Raw genomic sequence first — 18,986 nt, forward strand, 5'->3', positions numbered from 1 at the left:
ATAAACAATACATGCATCACAGGCACAATTAGCATGTTTGAACTATTACCGAATATGCTTGTCTTCTGCTGGCCTTTGAAAGCTTTATTGAGATTCTGATCCTATATATATATATATATATATATATAATGTGTGTGTGTGTATGTATCTATATACATCTAAGTCACAACAATAGACAATCACAGTCTGCTTAAACTAATAACACACAAAGGCTCGGTTCACACTACGTCGCTCTGACTCAGGGGGCGACCTGTGAAGTCGCGTGCAGCGCGACTTCGGCGCGACTTGCACGGACTTCATAAAATGAATGTCTATGCAAGTCGCCTCCAGGTCGCCCCGAAGTAGCACAGGACCCTTTTTCTAAGTCGGAGCGACTTGTGTTGCTCCTAATAGAACGGCTCCTGTACATCACAATGGGAGCGCGATGGACCGCGACTTGTCAGGCTGACATGTGGCGGTCCAAGTCGAACTAGTGTGAATGCGGTCAAAGAATTACATTTTGCCATGTTTTTATTGAACACACCATGTAAATATTCACAGTGCAGGTGGAAAAAGTATGCAAACCCTTGGATTTAATAACTGTCTGAACCTCCTTTTGGCAGCGATAACTTAAACCAAACATTTCCTGTAGTTGCAGATCAGACATGCACAACAGTCAGGAGTAATTCTTGACCAATCCTCTTTACAGAACTGTTTCAGTACAGCAATATTCTTGGGATGTCTGGTGTGAATCGCTTTCTTGAGGTCATGCCACAGCATCTCAATCGAGTTGAGGTCAGGACTCTGACTTGGCCATTTCAGAAGGTGTATTTTCTTCTGTTTAAGCCATTCTGTTGATTTACTTCTATGCTTTGGGTCATTGTCCTGTTGTAACACCTATCTTCTGTTGAGCTTCCGCTGGTAGGACGATGGCCTTACATTCTCCTGCAAAATGTCTTGATAAACTTGGGAATTCATTTTTCCTTCGATGATAGCAATCCGTCCAGGCCCTGACGCAGCAAAGCAGCCCCAAACCATGATGCCCCCACCACCATACTTAACAGTTGGGATGAGGTTTTGATGTTGGTGTGCTGTGCCTCTTTTTAGCCACACATAGTGTTGTGTGCTTCTTCCAAATAACTCAACTTTGGTTTCATCTGTCAACATAATATTTTGCCAGTACTGCTGTGGAACATCCAGGTGCCCTTGTGCAAACTGTCAACGTGCAGCAATGTTTTGTTTGGACAGCAAGGCTTCCTCTGTGGTATCCTCCCATGAAATCCATTCTTGTTGTTTTTTACGTATTGTAGATTCGCTAACAGGGATGTTAGCATTTGCCAGTGACTTTTGTAAGTCTTTAGCTGACACTCTAGGATTCTTCTTCACCTCATTGAGCAGTCTGCGCTGTGCTCTTGCAGTCATCTTTACAGGACTGCCACTCCTAGGGAGAGTAGCAGCAGTGCTGAACTGTCTCCATTCATAGACAATTTGTCTTACCATGGACTGATGAACAGCAAGGCTTTTGGAGATACTTTTATAACCCTTTCCAGCTTTATGCAAGTCAACAATTCTTAATTGTAGATCTTCTGAGAGCTCTTTTGTGTGAGGCATGATTCACATCAGGCAATGCTTCTTGTGAAAAGCAAACCCACAACTGGTGTGTGTTTTTATAGGGCAGGGCAGCTGTAACCAACACCTCCAATCTCATCTCATTGATTGGACTCCAGTTGGCTGACATCTCACTCCAATTAGCTCTTGGAGATGTCATTACTCTAGGGGTTCACATACTTTTTCCATTGGCACTGTGAATGTTTACATGGTGTGCTCAATGAAAACATGGCAACATTTCATTCTTTGTGTGTTATTAGTTTAAGCAGACTCTGAATGTCTATTGTGACTTAAATGATCAGATCACATTTTATGACCAATTCGTGCAGAAATCCATATCATTCCAAAGGGTCCACATACTTTTTCTTGCAGCTGTATATATATAATGTATATTTTTATTGATAAAATTTTTTTTTTTTTTAGAAATTACTGTATACAGAGATGTATTTATAAAAACTTCCCTTACACCCCCTAAATGTCCTAAGGCTAGCTTATTACTGTCTGGCAGGGATGAGCAAGGAGTGCATATGTACAAGGATAGAGGAAGTATTCTTTTATGTGAGGCCAAATACATAGTAATTTTTCATTTTTGCAATTAAATACTAGCCAGAGGAGCAAACTTTTAGCAAATAAAAAAATAAAAATAATGTCAGCTTTAGCAGATATTTTCTTAGCATTTAGCAAGCTTCTGCAGAGGTCAGAGTACTTTCCTGGTTTGCAAATGTTTCTGAAGTATGCTAAATTCCTGCTGCCGCTTGCTATATTCTAAAAGATACGTCTTTAAAAGGCTACTATCTGTATGTGGATAATACTTGCTCTGATACCATCTAGTATATTGATGCCTTTTTTATTTCACAGTTTTCTTCATATTTTTCTCTATACTTGCAGGCTAAGCTGACCTGCAGCTCAAGACAGATATTTATTTAAAACACATTGATCAAAACCAGTTGTTAAATTGGCAGTTTTCACTCCCCTATATATTCCATTCAGTGATTTGTTGTCTGTTGGTGAGAGTTAGTTTATTTTGTTGTTAGCTGTAAAGAGAAATTGAAAGTCCAACTCTGACAGATGTAATGAGCAAGGGTATCTTGAGGAATTATTGAAGGTGGAAAATGCAGTCTGAGCCTAAACAGCCCAAATATGGAATATTTTTTCATTCAACCAATAGGTTGAATGAAAATAAAAACTGACCCATTTCTCCCATCCACACACTCGAGGTGGATGGGAGAATCCTCCCCGCTGAGCTATTGTATTCTGACAGCAGGAAGAGTTCACCTCCATCAGAATATACTGATCAGTTGTCCTTGCTGAACTGAGCTAATTTTGGTTTATGCATGGCTAAGTACTCCAGATGTTGAATTTGAAACCAAGGCCAACTTCTGAAGGTTCAGTACTTAGCCAAACCTTTTCAGGACATTTACTGCCTTCTGGACATTGAATGTCTGTTTCAGAACTGATTGTTTCCTTAAAAGCAGGTCATCGAGGCATTCCACAATGTGTCTTCAGCCAATACCTTGGTAAATACCTAGGGGCATGGACAGGTTGCAGGGTAATGACACAAACTGATAATGCTGATCCTCCACTGCAAATAACGTAAACTGTTGTCTAATATTGCCCTGGACCCTGAGATTCCTCCTGGAAGGCCTCGTCCACAGAGGAGTCCTGATCTTTACCAGCTTTCTCCGCTTAGTTTTCCTCACACTGAGGAATTTTCTACAATGTCATTCCGTCCTTTTAGAGGGCAGCAATAAATGGAGAATGCCCATGCTTGCGTCTCAGGTGTTCAAAATCCCTGGGAGCTGAGCTGCTGCATTCCAGATATGGTTAAATAAAAATTTTCCCTTGACAAAAAAGAAGTGGAGGACTCCATAACACCTCAGCAGTGCCACAGGCTGATTGCCTCCACACCCCATTGATGCAGTAATTCATGCAAAAGGAGCCACGACCAGGTATTGAGTGCATTCTATACAGTACATGGACATTTCTGTACTAAAAATCCTTTTTTTTTTGGGCTTATGTACTGTAATCTAATTTTCTGAGATACTGAATTTGGGGTTTTTACTAGCTCTAAGCTATATTAATCAAAATTTAAAAGAAAGAAATGCTTGAAATAGATCACTCTGTGTGTAACAAATTTCTATAAAATAAGATTTTCACTTTTTGAATTGAATTACGGAAAAATAACTTTTTGATAATCTTCAAATGTTATGAGATGCACCTGTATGTGTCTATCACCCCCAGTAGATGATGTCCCATTACTTTCTGCGCCTGGATAAAGAAAAAAGGCAACGCTGCTGTGCAAGGCTGTTGGCAAACTAACCCTGTAATGCAGTCAGGTACCCTTGTGTGCGGTTTAGCTTAGATGCTGCACCCGGGGGCTGAGGCAAAATGGCAACCGTGTATGTGCAGACACACAATTACATAATCCTGCTTTTTCCTGCACTGGTCTAAAACTTTTTCGTACCACCATTGTTGTTTGTTGCCCCAGTGTAGGCTGTCTAGATCTCATCCACTGCACAGGGAACACTATCAGGGGGAACTGCTTCTCTATAACAAAGGGACACTTGCTAATCCAAAGCTGCCAGTCAGTCTTCATGGCAGGCTGTCCAAGCATGGCCTTCAGGGAGTAGACTCCCCCCTCCAAGGTGAACACCCTGCCAGTGAGGTCCCTGGGTACACTGTACATCAGAGATTGCTACCCGTAGACTAGAACAACAACTGGTAGCTTTAAAGGCCTCCCCTAATCTTGTATGCATGGTTCTGGTACTGTCCCCATTGGTGTGCTGGCCATAGAATCTAATACTCCTCTGCATTGCCAAGGATGTAAGGAACAGGCCTGGATATACGGAATTAAAATTCAAGTAGAGATACCTATCAGAAAGATGCATAGACACATTTTTCATCTAAGGACAAGGACACTAGCACAAAACTGGGGCTTAGCAGAGTTGGGAAAGGTGATGCCTATGCTGTAGTTCTTGCATCTTTTTAGGCCTGTGACCATTCACATGAATATGGCAACATAACCCAAGTACTCATCAACATAAACTTCTTTGTGTCCTGTGATGTAACCTTGGAGTCCGATTACTTTATTTTTTTTTTTTTTCATGTTTTTCTTTGGTGATCTGAGAAACCCTGTTTATCTCCTCCCAGCCACTGGTTTTGAATCCTTTTTGGAAGTGGCAGTGTGATTGTTGATAATAGTAATCATGGAGAGTAATATACAGCACCCATAGTAAAATGGTGAGATCTTGCTAAATCATGTTTTCTCTTTCGTTCATTGGACACAGCTCCAGAATCTTGTTAACCATTTGGGTTATGCTGCCCCCTACAGGACTAGGACACTAGACAGGAAAAAGGTTTACCACGCCTTTTGGGGCAGTCCCAGGGGATATACTCCTACACTCTGCTGTAGGCATTTCGTTTTTTTTTTTTTCTGCCTAATCAGGAGTAAGGACCTACAGTTGTATTCAAAATGATTCAACCCCCCAAAGCTTTAAAGGGTTTTAGGGAATTTAGTGTACATTTGTAATTGTATTCGGAATGAAATCCTACAAGGACTTCTTAACGAACCATATGCAACTAAAATTACATCAATTGGTTTTGTAATACAGTAGTAAATGTTTCTTTTGTGAATTCTTAATTGACACAATTATTCAACCCCTTAAAGACTACCACTCTGAAGAACAGAGGTTCATTGAAGTGTTTCCAATCAGGTATTGAAAACACCCGTGGATGTCAGGGAGAAGCAATAAAGCCTAATAAGCACCAATTAGGCAGCTTTAAAATGACTGTGATACTCAGCTCCTTCTAGACATTTACTGGTGTGGTTACAAACATGGTGAAGTCAAGAGAATGGTCCAGGAAGACAAGAGAAGAGGTGATTACTCTTCACAGGAAGGGCAATGGCTATAAGAAGATTGCAAAGATGTTAAACTTACCAAGAGACACCATAGGAAGCATCATTCGCAAATTCAAGGCAAAGGTTACTGTTGAAACGCTACCTGGTCGTGGCAGAAAGAAGATGCTGACTTTGACTGCTGTGCGCTACCTGAAGCGTACAGTGGACAAAAGTCCCCGTGTGACTGCTGAGGAACTGAGAAAAGATTTGTCAGATGTGGGTAATGAAGTTTCTGCTCAGACATTACGGAGCACACTGCGTAATGAAGGTCTCCATGCCAGAACTCCCAGGCGCACCCCCTTGCTGTCTCCAAAGAATAAGAAGAGTCAACTGCAGTATGCCAAAAGTCATGTGGACAAACCACAGAAGTTTTGGGATAGTGTTCTGTGGACTGATGAAACAAAATTAGAACTGTTTGGGCCCATGGATCAACGCTATGTTTGGAGGAGGAAGAACAAGGCCTATGAAGAAAAGAACACCTTGCCTACTGTGAAGCATGGCGGGGGGTCAATCATGCTTTGGGGCTGTTTTTCTTCTGCAGGTACAGGGAAGCTTCAGCGTGTGCAAGGTACCATGAATTCTCTTCAGTACCAGGAGATATTGGATGACAATGTGATGCAGTCCGTCACAAATCTGAGGCTTGGGAGACGTTGGACGTTTCAACAGGACAATGATCCCAAGCATACCTCCAAGTCCACTAGAGCATGGTTGCAGATTAAAGGCTGGAACATTTTGGAGTGGCCATCACAGTCACCAGACTTAAATCCGATTGAGAACCTCTGGTGGGACTTAGAGAAAGCAGTTGCAGTGCACAAGTCTAAGCATGTGACTGAACTGGAGGCTTTTGCCCATGACGAATGGGCGAAGATACCCGTAGATCGCTGCAAGACACTTGAGTCAAGCTATGCTTCACGTTTAAAAGCTGTTATAACTGTAAAAGGATGTTGTACTAAGTACTAAGATTGAATGTCACTTGGGGGTTGAAAAAAACTGATAATGATGTGAGCACAGAAAAGACATGTGTGGTTATTTCATTATTTATGTTATTTTTGTCTGACCTACACGTGCCTCTTTGATTTAATTGTAAGCAGGATGACTGAATGATCAAAATCAATGTCAAACTGGCCAAAACAATCAGTTTCAGTGGGGATTGAATAATTTTGAATACAACTGTAGTTCAAGGACCTAGGACCAGGATCTCTGGTCCTAGCATTTTTCCCTTTTTAAATGTAATTTTTTCCTCTTTATTATTTTCTGTTCCTGGGAGAGCTACAATCAACTGCTGGACTGGGCGACATACTGGTTATTATAGATCCTTAAGGTCTCCCGAGTCCGGCCAGTGAGCTCACTGCAAGCCCACTGGACAGCGCTTGGCCTGTAAGTTAAACGTCTTTCTGGTCCTGGCCTGAGTCGCAGCGTGCCTCTTGGCCTGCAGCACCCCCATCCTGATGGTGCGGTGGTCTCCCCAGAGCGATGTCCACCCAGTTCCATGGTGTGGTAATTAGTTTACCCCCTCTTCCTTGGTGGTCTTTTGGGACGGTCGGACGCCCGGGTTCCCCTCTCTTCTCCCAAGCCCCTCTAAACGGTCACCGTGGGTCTTTCTGGTGGGAAACTTCTGCAATGTACTGGTTGGCCTCTCATCTCAACAAGAAGGTACATAGAATTGAGGCAAGGTCTCGGAATCTGACACCACAGATGCACTGGTGGCTCTTTGTGGCCAGTATCATCTGATATACAAATTTCCCCTGCTAAAACTTCTGCTGAGTCTTCTGCGAAGGATCAAGGCAGAGAGGATCCGGTCATCGTAGCGGCTCTTGACTGGCCTCGCCGGTCTGGTATGGCCAGTCGCCGATGCCCCTTGTCTCAGAGAAGATCTATTGGCCCAAGGGCCAATCTTCCATCCTGCTTTAGAGTCCTGGCTTTACCAGCCTGGCTGTTGAAAGCCAGGTGCTGAAGGATAGATGGTTGTCTAAATCGGTGATTCCCACACTGTTTAACGACTTGCCGACCGCCGCACAAATATTTACTGCGGCCCCTCACAGGCAAAGCGACGTAGGACTACGTTGCTAGCCTGTGAGGCTCTAGGGAGAGAGCGCTCACCACCGGAGGCGCGCTCCCGCTCGCTTACAGACCCCCCCCCCCCTCGCGCGTGTGCCTGGCGGACCCGATGTCTGCCGGGCACTCGCGATTGTCCGTTACAGCGGGAGAAAGGCAGGCGGCAAATGTAAACAAAGCCACCTGTCATTCTTCCCTGTGTAAGAATGGAGATCATACGGTTCTGCTATGTAGGACCGTTGATCTCTGTTCTTAAACCTCAAGCCACATCCAATCACAGTTAGAAGCACGCCCCTAGGGACACACTTAACCCCTCCCTCTAAAAAAAAGTTAACCCCTTCACTGCCAGTGTAATTTTTACAGTAACAGTGCATATGTATAGCACTGATTACTGTAGTAATTTCACTGGTAACCCCAAGTGTCAAAAATGTCAGTCAAGGGTCCGATCTGTCCGCCGCAATGTCGCAGTCCCGCAAAAAAAAAATCGCAGATCACCGCCATTACTCGTTAAAAAAAAAAAACAACAAAAATGACAAAAATCTTTCCCTTAGTAAACACATTAACTTTTGCGCAAACCAATTGAAATACGCTTTTTGCGATTTTTTTTTTTTTTTTACCAATCATATGTAGCATAAAACAAATTGGCCTATAATGTTAAAAAAATTAGATTTTTACATTTTTTTTTGGGAATTTCATATAAAAAATTTGAAAAATATTGTTATTTTTGCAAAATTTACGCTATTTTTTTTGTTTATAGCGCATGATAAAAAAATCGCACAGGTGATAAAATACCACCAAAAGAAAGCTCTGTTTGTGGGAAAAAAAGGACGTCAAATTCGTTTAGGTACAGCGTCGCACGACCGCGCAATTGTCCATTAAAGTCACGCAGTGCCGAATCGCAAAATAGGATCTGGTCAGAAAGGGGGTAAAATCTTCCGGGGCTTAAGTGGTTAAGGCTAGAAAATATTCCTCTAGGAAGATTTGCCATCGCGTCTGGAAGACGTACATTGCGTGGTATGAGTCTCTTGGGGGTCATCCCCATTCCCTTTTGGTGGCTCGGATTTTGGCATTTCTCAAACGAGGTGTTGAGCAGCGCCTGGCCTTAGGTACCGTCAAGGGCCAGGTTTTCGGCCTTGGCACTCTTCTTTTACTCTACTTTGGCTATATATTTTTTGGTTTGCACCTTTTATTCAGGGGGTTTCGCCACTTGGCTCCCCCAGTTCGGTCTCCGTTGCCTTTGTGGGATCTCAATTTGGTGCTGTCGGTTTTCCAGTAACCACCTTTCAAAGATATCCGTGAGCTTCCTCTGCTTGCATTGTCCCAGAAGGTAGCCTTCTTGGTGGCTATTACGTCTCTACTCAGGCTGTCGGAGCTGGCATTGGTGTCTTGCCGTTCGCCTTACCTGGTGGCTCACAGAGATAAAGTGGTGCTTCGCCCTTGTCAGTCGTTCCTTTATAAGGTTGTTTCTGGTTTCCTTCTGAATGAAGACATTGTTTTACCTTCCCTGTGTCTTTAGTCTAAACATCCTTGGGGGATTGCCCTGCACTCTCTGGATGTGGGTCGGGCGCACAGGGTGTACCTTGCAGCAACTGATTCAATTAGGACATCAGCTTTACTGTTTGTCCTTATGGCTACACCTCGCAAGTGGTTGGCTGCGTCTGCCGCAACCATTTCCAGATGAAGAAGGCAGACGGTGGGTCAAGCCTTAGTGCCTCTTGGGCTTTCCGCCATCAGGCGTCAGTGATACAGGTTTGCAAGACGGCCACCTGGTCGTCTGTGCACACTTTCACAAATTTTTATAAAGTGGATGTACTGGCATCTGCGTATGCTGCTTTCGGCCGCAGGGTTTTGCCAGCGCTGTTTGAGAGGACCTGGTCGGCTAGGTTTAGCCTTTTGGGAATTTTTTTTCTGCTTTTTTTTCCCCACCCCTTATGTTAACACTGCTTTGGGCCGTCCCAATGGTTAAGAAGATTCTGGAGCGGTGTCAGTCAATGAACGGAAGAGAAAATTGGATTTTCGGCTTACCATAAAATCCTTTTCTCTGATGTTCATTGATTGACAGCACCCACCCCTCTATTGAGTTGGGTTATTTTTCTTCTGACGCTGGTTGCAACAAAACTGAATGCCTATAGCAGAGTGTGGGAGTATATCCCCTGGGACTGCTCCATAGGCGTGGTAAAGCTTTTTCCTCCCTAGTGTCCTACTCCTGTAGGGGGCCGCATAACCCAATGGTTAAGAAGATTCTGGAGCTGTGTCCATCAATGAACATCAGAGAAAAGGATTTTAGGGTAAGCGAAAAATCCTATTTTTTTCTTAATTGCGATTTCTTGCTGATTTGTGGAATACAAAGAGATTAGGTTAAGAAAACTATAGTGGATCTTGTATTGTTTTGTGGAGAGCATTAGTAGTGAACTGCGTTCACTCCTTGCCTGGAATTTGTCTGTAAACTTCAAAAAATGCTCTTATTTAGAAAACATTTTCAACAACAATATTGGATGAACATAATCTGGTAGTTCACTGATGATTTTAACTTTACTAAAATTTTCATTCAAATGATCAAAATAAAATCTCAACTGTTGAGAAAGTATAATAATGTGTGCAAAGACTGGTTCTCTCAGTTACAGAAAATTAACATCTAATCTTTAAATTTGTGTTTTGATCGTAACACCAAGTAGAACATTTTTCAGAAACAGTGTAAAGTTTTTTTTTTTTTTTTTTTTCTCTTTCCTTTTCTAATGTATGCCTGTGGTTTACTGTAGGGACAATTGCTCAGTATGAATTTTATCTTATTTCAGGGGAGCTTGAAGAGCAGCAGACAGATCTCGCCACAGGAATTCATTCATGAATTGAAAACAGGTTCTACAGATGAAAGACTTGTCTCTTACTTAGACTCCCTTCGAGTCTCTCTGACCAGCAACCCTGTCAGGTAATGTTCCAGAATTAATAATAAGTGATCTTGTGTTTAAAGTGCTTCATGTTCAAACCTGTATACTTGCAGGTGTCTTTCTGTGACATTGCCTTAGTGTGTGCAGAAATTATGTCTGAAATATGTTTTTTTTTTTTTTTTTAAGGAAACCTTTATTTCTGTAGGTTACAGGAAATAGTGAAGGTTTTCCTATCTACGATGTTTCTTATAAATTCTTTTTGTAGATGATAAAATGAGAGCAATGTTTTATTTTGTTTTTCTTCTTTAGATATTTTCATATCAAGCCCTACAGTAAAATCATATGATTAGTTTAGCTAAATGTACTGTTGAAGCCCATGCTGATCATAATTTTTAACCAGTGCTGTAGTTCGTGTTGGAAAGGCTGATACTAAAGGGAGAAAAATTCAGAGGGTGACCTACTACCCTTTTTCTTTATGGAGGTCTTAAAGTGGGGGCATTGTATTATGACTGTTAATGTGACTGAGCTGAACCTTGCTGCATAGTTTTAGAAAAGCAGTATGTGCCACTTCTTACTCCTAGTGAATATCTGGCTCAGTGTATTAGATTGTTGCAGATACTCTTTTTATAAGTTTACATTAAACATATCTGGCTTTCCTAAATTACACGTGTTACTTTCAGTTAAGGGAGTCTTCAAACAAGATTTTCAAGATGAGATAGTGAGTCCAAATTGATGAAAGAAAGGGTGCATTTATTCACTGCAGTGGAGAGGATACAGTCTTACAAAAGCTCAGTTTGAAGTTAACTGGGCAAAGGCAGAAGTATATCGTCTAGCTAACAAAAATAAGGCTAACTAATTTGTAGTAATGAATATGCATGAGACCTAGGCATGTTCTAGGTTTTAATCTAGGTGTGATCGTATAATCAATCCAATCAGTGTCCATATATACTGAATGGCAAGTTAATAGTTAAATGAGCATTAACATCATGTGACTGACACAAAAAGGGAACTAGCAGCAGTCCGCCATGACAATTGTTGGTTCAAACTGGTTCTGACCACAAAAGTCTGTTCTTTGATCAAACAAGAAGGTAGGTGGTTGGTTATCATCAGGCGGTGAGTGTCATCACAGGTTCAGACTTTCCTTTCCTACAGTTAACAGAAATGTGTACATTAGCTCTTACAATGAAATGACAGTAAAAAAACAGAAGTAACAGTATATATGGTATATAGAGAACACATTTTTCAGACCCCCGTATATTTACTCAATTCCCTCCTCTTGACCCCTATGGTGGGGTCACTACCTTATTTTCCCTACCTAATACAACACCAAGGGTCCACAGTACTACTTCACTGTCAAGTGGAGTAAAGTTCTTCTTAGGGTGTATGTGGACACTAGACTTTACTCATTCACATCACCCATTCTTGGTATTATATGTATCTGCTAGATTGACTATCTGGTAACACGATCTTTTCCTTGGGGTCCTCTTCCATAGTCCTAACTGTCATTGTAGTAATCTTTTGTATTCCACATTTAGCACACCTGAAAAATAAATAGGCAAGCAATCATATGACAATAATTCCTACAAGGACAAAAATAATTTGTTGAATACATGACAAGCACATCCACCCACCGATGTTCCAACCAGCACGTGGATTCCAATTATTATCCTTTTCACGGGTGGTGAGATCACAGGCCTGTTTCCTCAGTTTTACCTTCTTCTGAAGATGGGCTTCTATCAGGGCTTGTGTCTCAGGGCTGTCAAGCCAGGTGCAGCAGGCAGTATCATTTGCAAGCACAGAAAGGCCTCCCTCTTTGGCTAATGGGTAGTCTAAGGCCAATTTAATTTGCATGGCTACCCTTGTGTAGTAATTTTAGGTCTGAAGCCATTTCCTTGATTGCACTATCGGTTTCATTAAACATCTTGTCAACCAATGCACTATAATTATAAAGAGCGTTTTCCATTTTGTCTACTATATTTTTGCACCCCTAGTATTGCTGGAAACCATGCCCATACCTTATCTTACATAGTTACATAGTTTGTGAGGTTGAAAAAAGACATCAGTACATCCAGTTCAACCTATGATGTGTGTGTTTGCTGTTAACCATACATTGTATACCCCTTTATGTTGTGGTCTTTAAGGTGCCCATCTAATATTTTTTTGACACTATTGATGCTCCCTGCTGATACTACTGCTTGTGGAAGAGAATTCCACATCCCTACTGCTCTGACAGTAAAGAACCCCTTATGTATTTTAAGGTTAAATCGGTTTTCCTCTAGTTTTAGTGAGTGGTCATGTGTCTTATTAAACAAAAAATGAATCGGCGCCAGTGGAAGAAATCTCAAAAAGCTCTCAATCAGCTCACTATGTCTTAAAATCTCAATTTAAAAGCGTCTAAAGGATAAGATCAATCAAATAAAACACCAATGGTAAGTCTGGGGCTAATATATCCAAAGGTGTCCCAAACAGTTGCTAGTGAATTATATAAAACAATTAATAGAATTAACTAGATTTGTTATCAGATAATCCGAATTAAAACTCGATGTGTGTCTGTCTTCAATCCAATCATTTAAAATCAAATATTTTTTTTAAATTCTTTTTATTTCAATATGTGCATAAAAACGAATATTCCAAACATCCTTTCAACAAAGGGACAAAACAATATAAAATAAAAAACATTATACAATATCCAAATAATTATCTGTTTACTTAGTATTCATAATCTCTTTATGCCAAGGTATATCCATTTAGCTTAATTGATCGCCGTTGTCCCGGTGTGCCCCAACCCCTTGCTCCATTGCATTCATAAATTTATTTCCTCATCATACTATGTGCATCCCTCTATATCTTCTTAGTTATCTCCTTATATTCAACCATTGGTTAATGTTGATTGACTCCAATTATCCCAAATTTTATTATATTTCGTTGAGCATCCTCTATGCATATACAATACTTTTTCAAATGGTAAAATCTGATTTACCGCTCTTATCCAGTTCTTAACAACAGGGGGCTTCACTTGAATCCACTTAACTGTGATTGTTTTCCTTGCCATAAACCGCGTTTCTCTAAGCATTATCTTGTGATATCTAGACCATGTTATTTCATCTAATATACCCAGCAAACAGGTTTCTGGGGTCAAAGGTACAGGCATATTCAGGACAGAGGATAATATTTGAATTATTGCCTGCCAGAATCTTGATATCACTGGACAAAACCACATAATATGTATAAAGTCTGCCCCCTTAGCACTGCATCTCAAACATTTAGGAGATGCAATGCTTTGCATTGCATAAAGTCTACTTGGAGAGAGATATGATTGATGTAGCATATATAATTGTATTAACCTATTGTTTGCTGCTGGCGATACATATAAATGGGATGAACAGGCTTCTTTCCAATCTTCATCAGTTAAATTGGGAATTATTTCCTGCCATTTTGTTCTTATTGCCAAGGGATTCATTCCTGAATTAACCCTGGTTAAATGTGCATATATTTTAGAGATTAATCCTTTAGGGCCCTGGGACCTAAGGATACCAATCATTGGATATCTAGAGATCCCAGGTCCCAAAACTCATAATTGCGCTTGTAACGCATGTCGCAACTGTAGGTATCTATATAATGAGGTATGTGGTATATCATATTTCATTTGTATATCTGAAAAAGAGTACATATGTGTTATATCATATACGTCTGCAAGGACGGATATCCCCTTTTGTTCCCAGAACTGATACTCTACCAATTGTTTTAGTTGATTAAACATTGGGTTTCGCCGTAGTGGGAGATCCATGTTTATTTGTGTGTTTCCCACTATACGTTTTGCCTCTCTCCATATTGTACGAGCTAATGTTAACATTGGTATTTGCTTATATTTTAATTTATTCAAAGGTGCTTCTAGGGCTATAAGTAAATTATCGATTTGTAAAACATGAACCAGGTGTGATTCTACCATCTGTAGTGTTACTGGTACTATCCATCCTGTGAGATGTTTAAGTTGTCCAGCGAGATAGTATCTGTATATATTAGGAAGTGCCATACCTGCTTCTGTTTTAGCTCTCTGAAGTGTGGTTAACTTTATTCTATTTCTACCCTTTCCCCAAATAAATGTGGTAAATAGGGCATCTATTTTTTAAAAAATAGTTTTAGCGTCCTGGGGAATGCTCCAAGGGACCTAGTACACTCCTCTGCTGCCACTCCCAGAGATGTCGCCTCGCTACTTCGTCCTGGGGACGAAGGGGACGAAGTAGCGAGGAGACATCTCTGGGAGTGGCAGCAGAGGAGTGTACTGGGACCCTTGGAGTGTTCCTGGGAGAGGTGGAAGCCAAACAAGTAGTAGTAGAGATACCCGAATTGGAATATAAGTCAACAAGCCACCGGAGAGACCCAGCAATCCCAATCTAAGGGTTAGATATCAGCTAAAGCGCCTTTAATGGTGCAGTGAGGTGAGCGGCCATTGCACTCAAATTATTCCTGCTCACTCCGGATCACATCACTGGAATTGCACAATTGTTTTTTTAAGAGAAAAATCACCTTTTGTCACTTGATTTTATGTGCACATATGAACTTCACTTGATCACTATATTGCACATGGACTATTAATTGCACAAGGACTATTATTTATTCACCTTATTCATCTATTTATTTATCTATTGGTATATACACTTTATATAGTTTTTATATATATTTATATCTTATTTATATTTATCCATATATTCACATCATTGAGCAGATTGTATTTATTTTTTGTATTTATGAATTTGCTACACTCAAATTGCACCTTATATATGAATTACTAGTTGGTTTGCTATTCATGTTCATTGCTATGCACCCACTTTTGAAATTATACTTTCTGTGATGGATTAGGAGATTAATTTAGGTCAATATTTATTGAAAACAGTTGATCCTGCGATTTGAATCGCCTGATGCAATTTTTGCTGCAAAATATTTGATTCTAAATTATTGGATTGAAGACAGACACACATTCGGATTATCTGATAACAAATCTAGTTCTATTGTTTTATATAATTCACTTGCATTATGTTTGGGACACCTTTGGATATATTAGCCCCAGACTTACCATTGGTATTTTATTTGATTGAGCTTATCCTTTAGACGCTTTTAAATTGAGATTTTAAGACATATAGTGAGCTGATTTAGAGCTTTTTGAGATTTCTTCCACTGGCGCCGATTCATTTTTTGTTTAATTTCTCTGTCGGTATTTTCTGAATATACTAGAGTTGGCTGCTGATGGTATAGGATTGAATCCTAATCTCATATTTATACAAGATTTTTATCATATTTATACAAGAATCCCACCATCTGTTACACATCATTAGCTTGTCTGGAATCCCTCTGGTTAGGGTACTGAAGTGACAGCGCACATATCACCCTCTAATATTTTGTATACTGACACGTGTCTTATTGTATTCCCTTTCTCTGAAAAGTTTGTTCCTTATGCTAGGGTCATCACCAGTACAGTATTTGTACATTGATATCATATCCCCTCCCAAGCGTCTCTTCTCCAGAGAGAATTAGTTCAATGAGTGTAGTCTTTCCTCATAGCTGATGTCCTCCATTCCCCTAATTATTTTTGTTGCCCTTCTCTGGACTCTCCAGTTCCAGCAATCCATTCTGAGGACCGGTGCCCAGAACTGGACGGAATACTCCAGATGTGGCCGGACCAGAGTCTTGTAGAGTGAGAGAATAATCTCTTTTTCTCTTACGTCCTCTGACAGTCGCCGGCCGTTCACTCAGCCTTCACTAGTGGGTAACGGTGCCCTCTGCAGGAGCAAGCTAGGCAGTTTTAAATGTTATTTAAAAAAACTTTTTACACTTAGGCACACCTTCAGGGGGCCGTCCCTTAGCCATTATCCTGATCCAGTTACCACTGTTCCTCAGTTTTATGCTGCCTAGCGTCAGGAGTAGGCTAGGTTTACCTGCTGGGACCTAGTGTCTCAGTTTCTTTCTCTTTTTTCTTTAAAAAGTGTTTTTTCTTTGCGAATACCTTTTTTTCTTTTCACTCACTATCGCTAGTTAGTCAGGAAATTCCTGGAGGACTACAAGCGACAGCAGAACTGGGCCTCGCACTGGATAATATAGATCCTTATGGAGTCCCAGCCTGCCAAAGAGCATCGCAGGTCATTGGTGCGCTCCCTGGCCTCTCCACGAAAGTGCCCCTTTGCGATGGGTACGAGCCTGCTAGCATCCTTCCTTGCCGACGGCACCCCCGCTCAGGACTGGAGGTGTTCCGTATCTGAGCAGTGCCTGCGTTCCCTGGACTGGTGAGTGATACTACCCCTGGGTCCCTGTGGGGGACTATTGTTTGTGGGGGTGTTCCGTGGGCCCACTCTTAGGGGATGGCAGTACATGGTGGCTTCTGTGGTATCCCTTCCTGACCTTGTGGTGCGGCCCCCTTCCTCCCTGCCCCTGTTTGGGGCGCTCTGCGGGCATACTGCCATGTCTGCGGGGTGTGGGGACTCGCTGCATCCCGGGGGTGCTCTTTGAGGTTCCCTGTGGGGGCCAGCATGTCTTTTTTCCCTTAGTTGGCACCGCTCGCACAGCTGCCATTTTGGTGTGGGCAGGCTCTTTGGGCCTCCGTGTGTGGGCAGCAGCCATTTTGGTTAATTCTGGCGCCAGGTTTGGTGCCATCTTGGTTGCGGGCGACCGCCTAGTAAGGGTGGCGGCCATTTTCCCAGTGCTTCCTCTTATTGAATCTCGGTCAGGCACCATTTTCTGTGGCTCCGGGCGGGCATAGGCCTCTAGTGTGTGAGGTCACTTTCTCCTCTCTCTCTCTCTATCATTGTAGCAGCGTGGATGTGGCAAGTTCACTGGGACACTGTGGGGGATTTTATCAGTTTTTCTTGTTTTTTCTCCTTAAATCTGTTTCTGCTGGTACCTGTAGCTGTTTTTAAGGGTCTCCACTAGCGGTGCAGTTTTGCGGTGGGGGTCCGCGGGAACTGCCGATTTAAAGGACCAGCGCTCCAAATTTTTTTATTGCAAAAATGGAGTCCCGGGTATAGCAAATTCCCCACAGACCTGGTTGGTGCTTCAGGGACCCCTGAATCCTCTTCCATGGCCTCATCTACTGCTTTTGCGACTTTGGCGTCCAAGGTGGATCTGCTGATGTCAGAACGGAACACACTTCTCAAAAACGGCCTATGCCCTCACAGTACTCTGACCCTGAGCCTGATTTCGTTGCCACGGACAACGTCCCCCCGAGACGGGACAAGTTTCACGGTTTTAATTCCAACCTGTTCACATTGCCCATAAAAGAGGGCAAAGTGCGTCTGATTCTGGACTTAAAGTCTCTGAACCGCTTTGTGCGGATACAGAAGATCTGGATGGAATCAATCAGGTCGGTGGTGGCATCGTTGAGTCCAGGGGACTTCCTGGCCTCCATCGACTTGAAGGATGTGTATCTGCACATCCCTATCTACGAGGGTCATCAGAAATATTTCTGCTTTGCGGTGGCAGAGGAGCATTACCAGTTTGTGGCGTTGCCCTTCGTTCTCGCTTCGGCTCCCAGGGTTTTCACCAAGGTTTTGGCTCCAGTGCTGGCTTTACTGTGTTTAAGGGGGATTGCGTTCCTCGGTTATCTGGACGACCTCCTGTTAAGGTTGAGCTCGTGTGCAACTTTGATGAGCGATCTATCAAACTCCTGACGCTCCAGGAGTTTGGGTGGACCATCAACTTTCAGAAGTCGGCTCTGACTACCAGAGTACCAGAGGGTGAGAAAGAGTTAGGGAGCTAGAAAACAGCCACACAGGACAGACTTAAATTACTGAATCTTCATTAGATTAGTAGGTACAACGCCCCGCGGGTGTGGACATGAGATTCGGTGTACATCTTGTGGCATGTATACGTTCCTCGATCATGCGATCAAGGGCGATTACAGCTGCACAAAATGTAAGCACGTTGCTTCCCTGGTAGCTCAGGTCCTGAATCTAGGGAAGCAACTGGCAACACTGAGAAGAATCTCCACACTGAAGGAGAGCTGGGAGCTCTAAAAGAAGAAAAAAAAAATTCAATTTAAAAAGGAAAAATTGCCAGGACCAGAGACACCTATAGAGAGCAGCATAACCCAAGGATCAAAGAATATGGAGCTGTGCCCGTCAATGAACAAGAGAGAGAGAGGTATTTTTCAGTTTATTTACTTAAAACTATTGCATTTCCATGTTCTCTGTACTATGGAAGACCAGGTGATAAAGTGAATGCAGGGTCCTGGGTTTAGTAACACTTTAACATGAACTAGCAATTTATCACCTTGAAACTGCTTGCTGTAGGTTGCACTTTTGAATTAGATTCAGTTTTAGAAAATAGTATTTATTGTCTTAAATTATAATCCAAAACAGCTGCTTTGTAAAACATGAATATGCTTAGATGCTCAGTATTTGTATTTTTGTATTTATTTTTAATTTACTTATGTGAGCTAAGTGCAGTTCCAGAAGATCTCTCCTGTTTCTTGTTGTATTGTCTTTCACTGCTGATGTGTCAAAGCTTGTTATCCTAATTGCTCATTTCAGATCATGCTGCTTGACATTAATACATGTCATTTTGAACTGAAT

General features: G+C 41.8%; 1 protein-coding gene across 1 annotated transcript in view; it reads left to right on the top strand.

The window, feature by feature from the left end:
- DIAPH3 (diaphanous related formin 3) overlaps positions 1-18,986 on the top strand; it is a 1,357,913-nt gene that overhangs the window by 325,296 nt on the left and 1,013,631 nt on the right. Inside the window, exon 5 of the mRNA XM_082245041.1 lies at positions 10,336-10,466. Within this exon, the coding sequence (XP_082101167.1) occupies positions 10,336-10,466 (131 nt within the window). The remainder of the gene's footprint in view (positions 1-10,335; positions 10,467-18,986) is intronic.

Source organism: Pelophylax lessonae (genome assembly GCF_965119305.1).
Source record: "Pelophylax lessonae genome assembly, chromosome: 2".
NCBI lineage: Eukaryota > Metazoa > Chordata > Amphibia > Anura > Ranidae > Pelophylax > Pelophylax lessonae.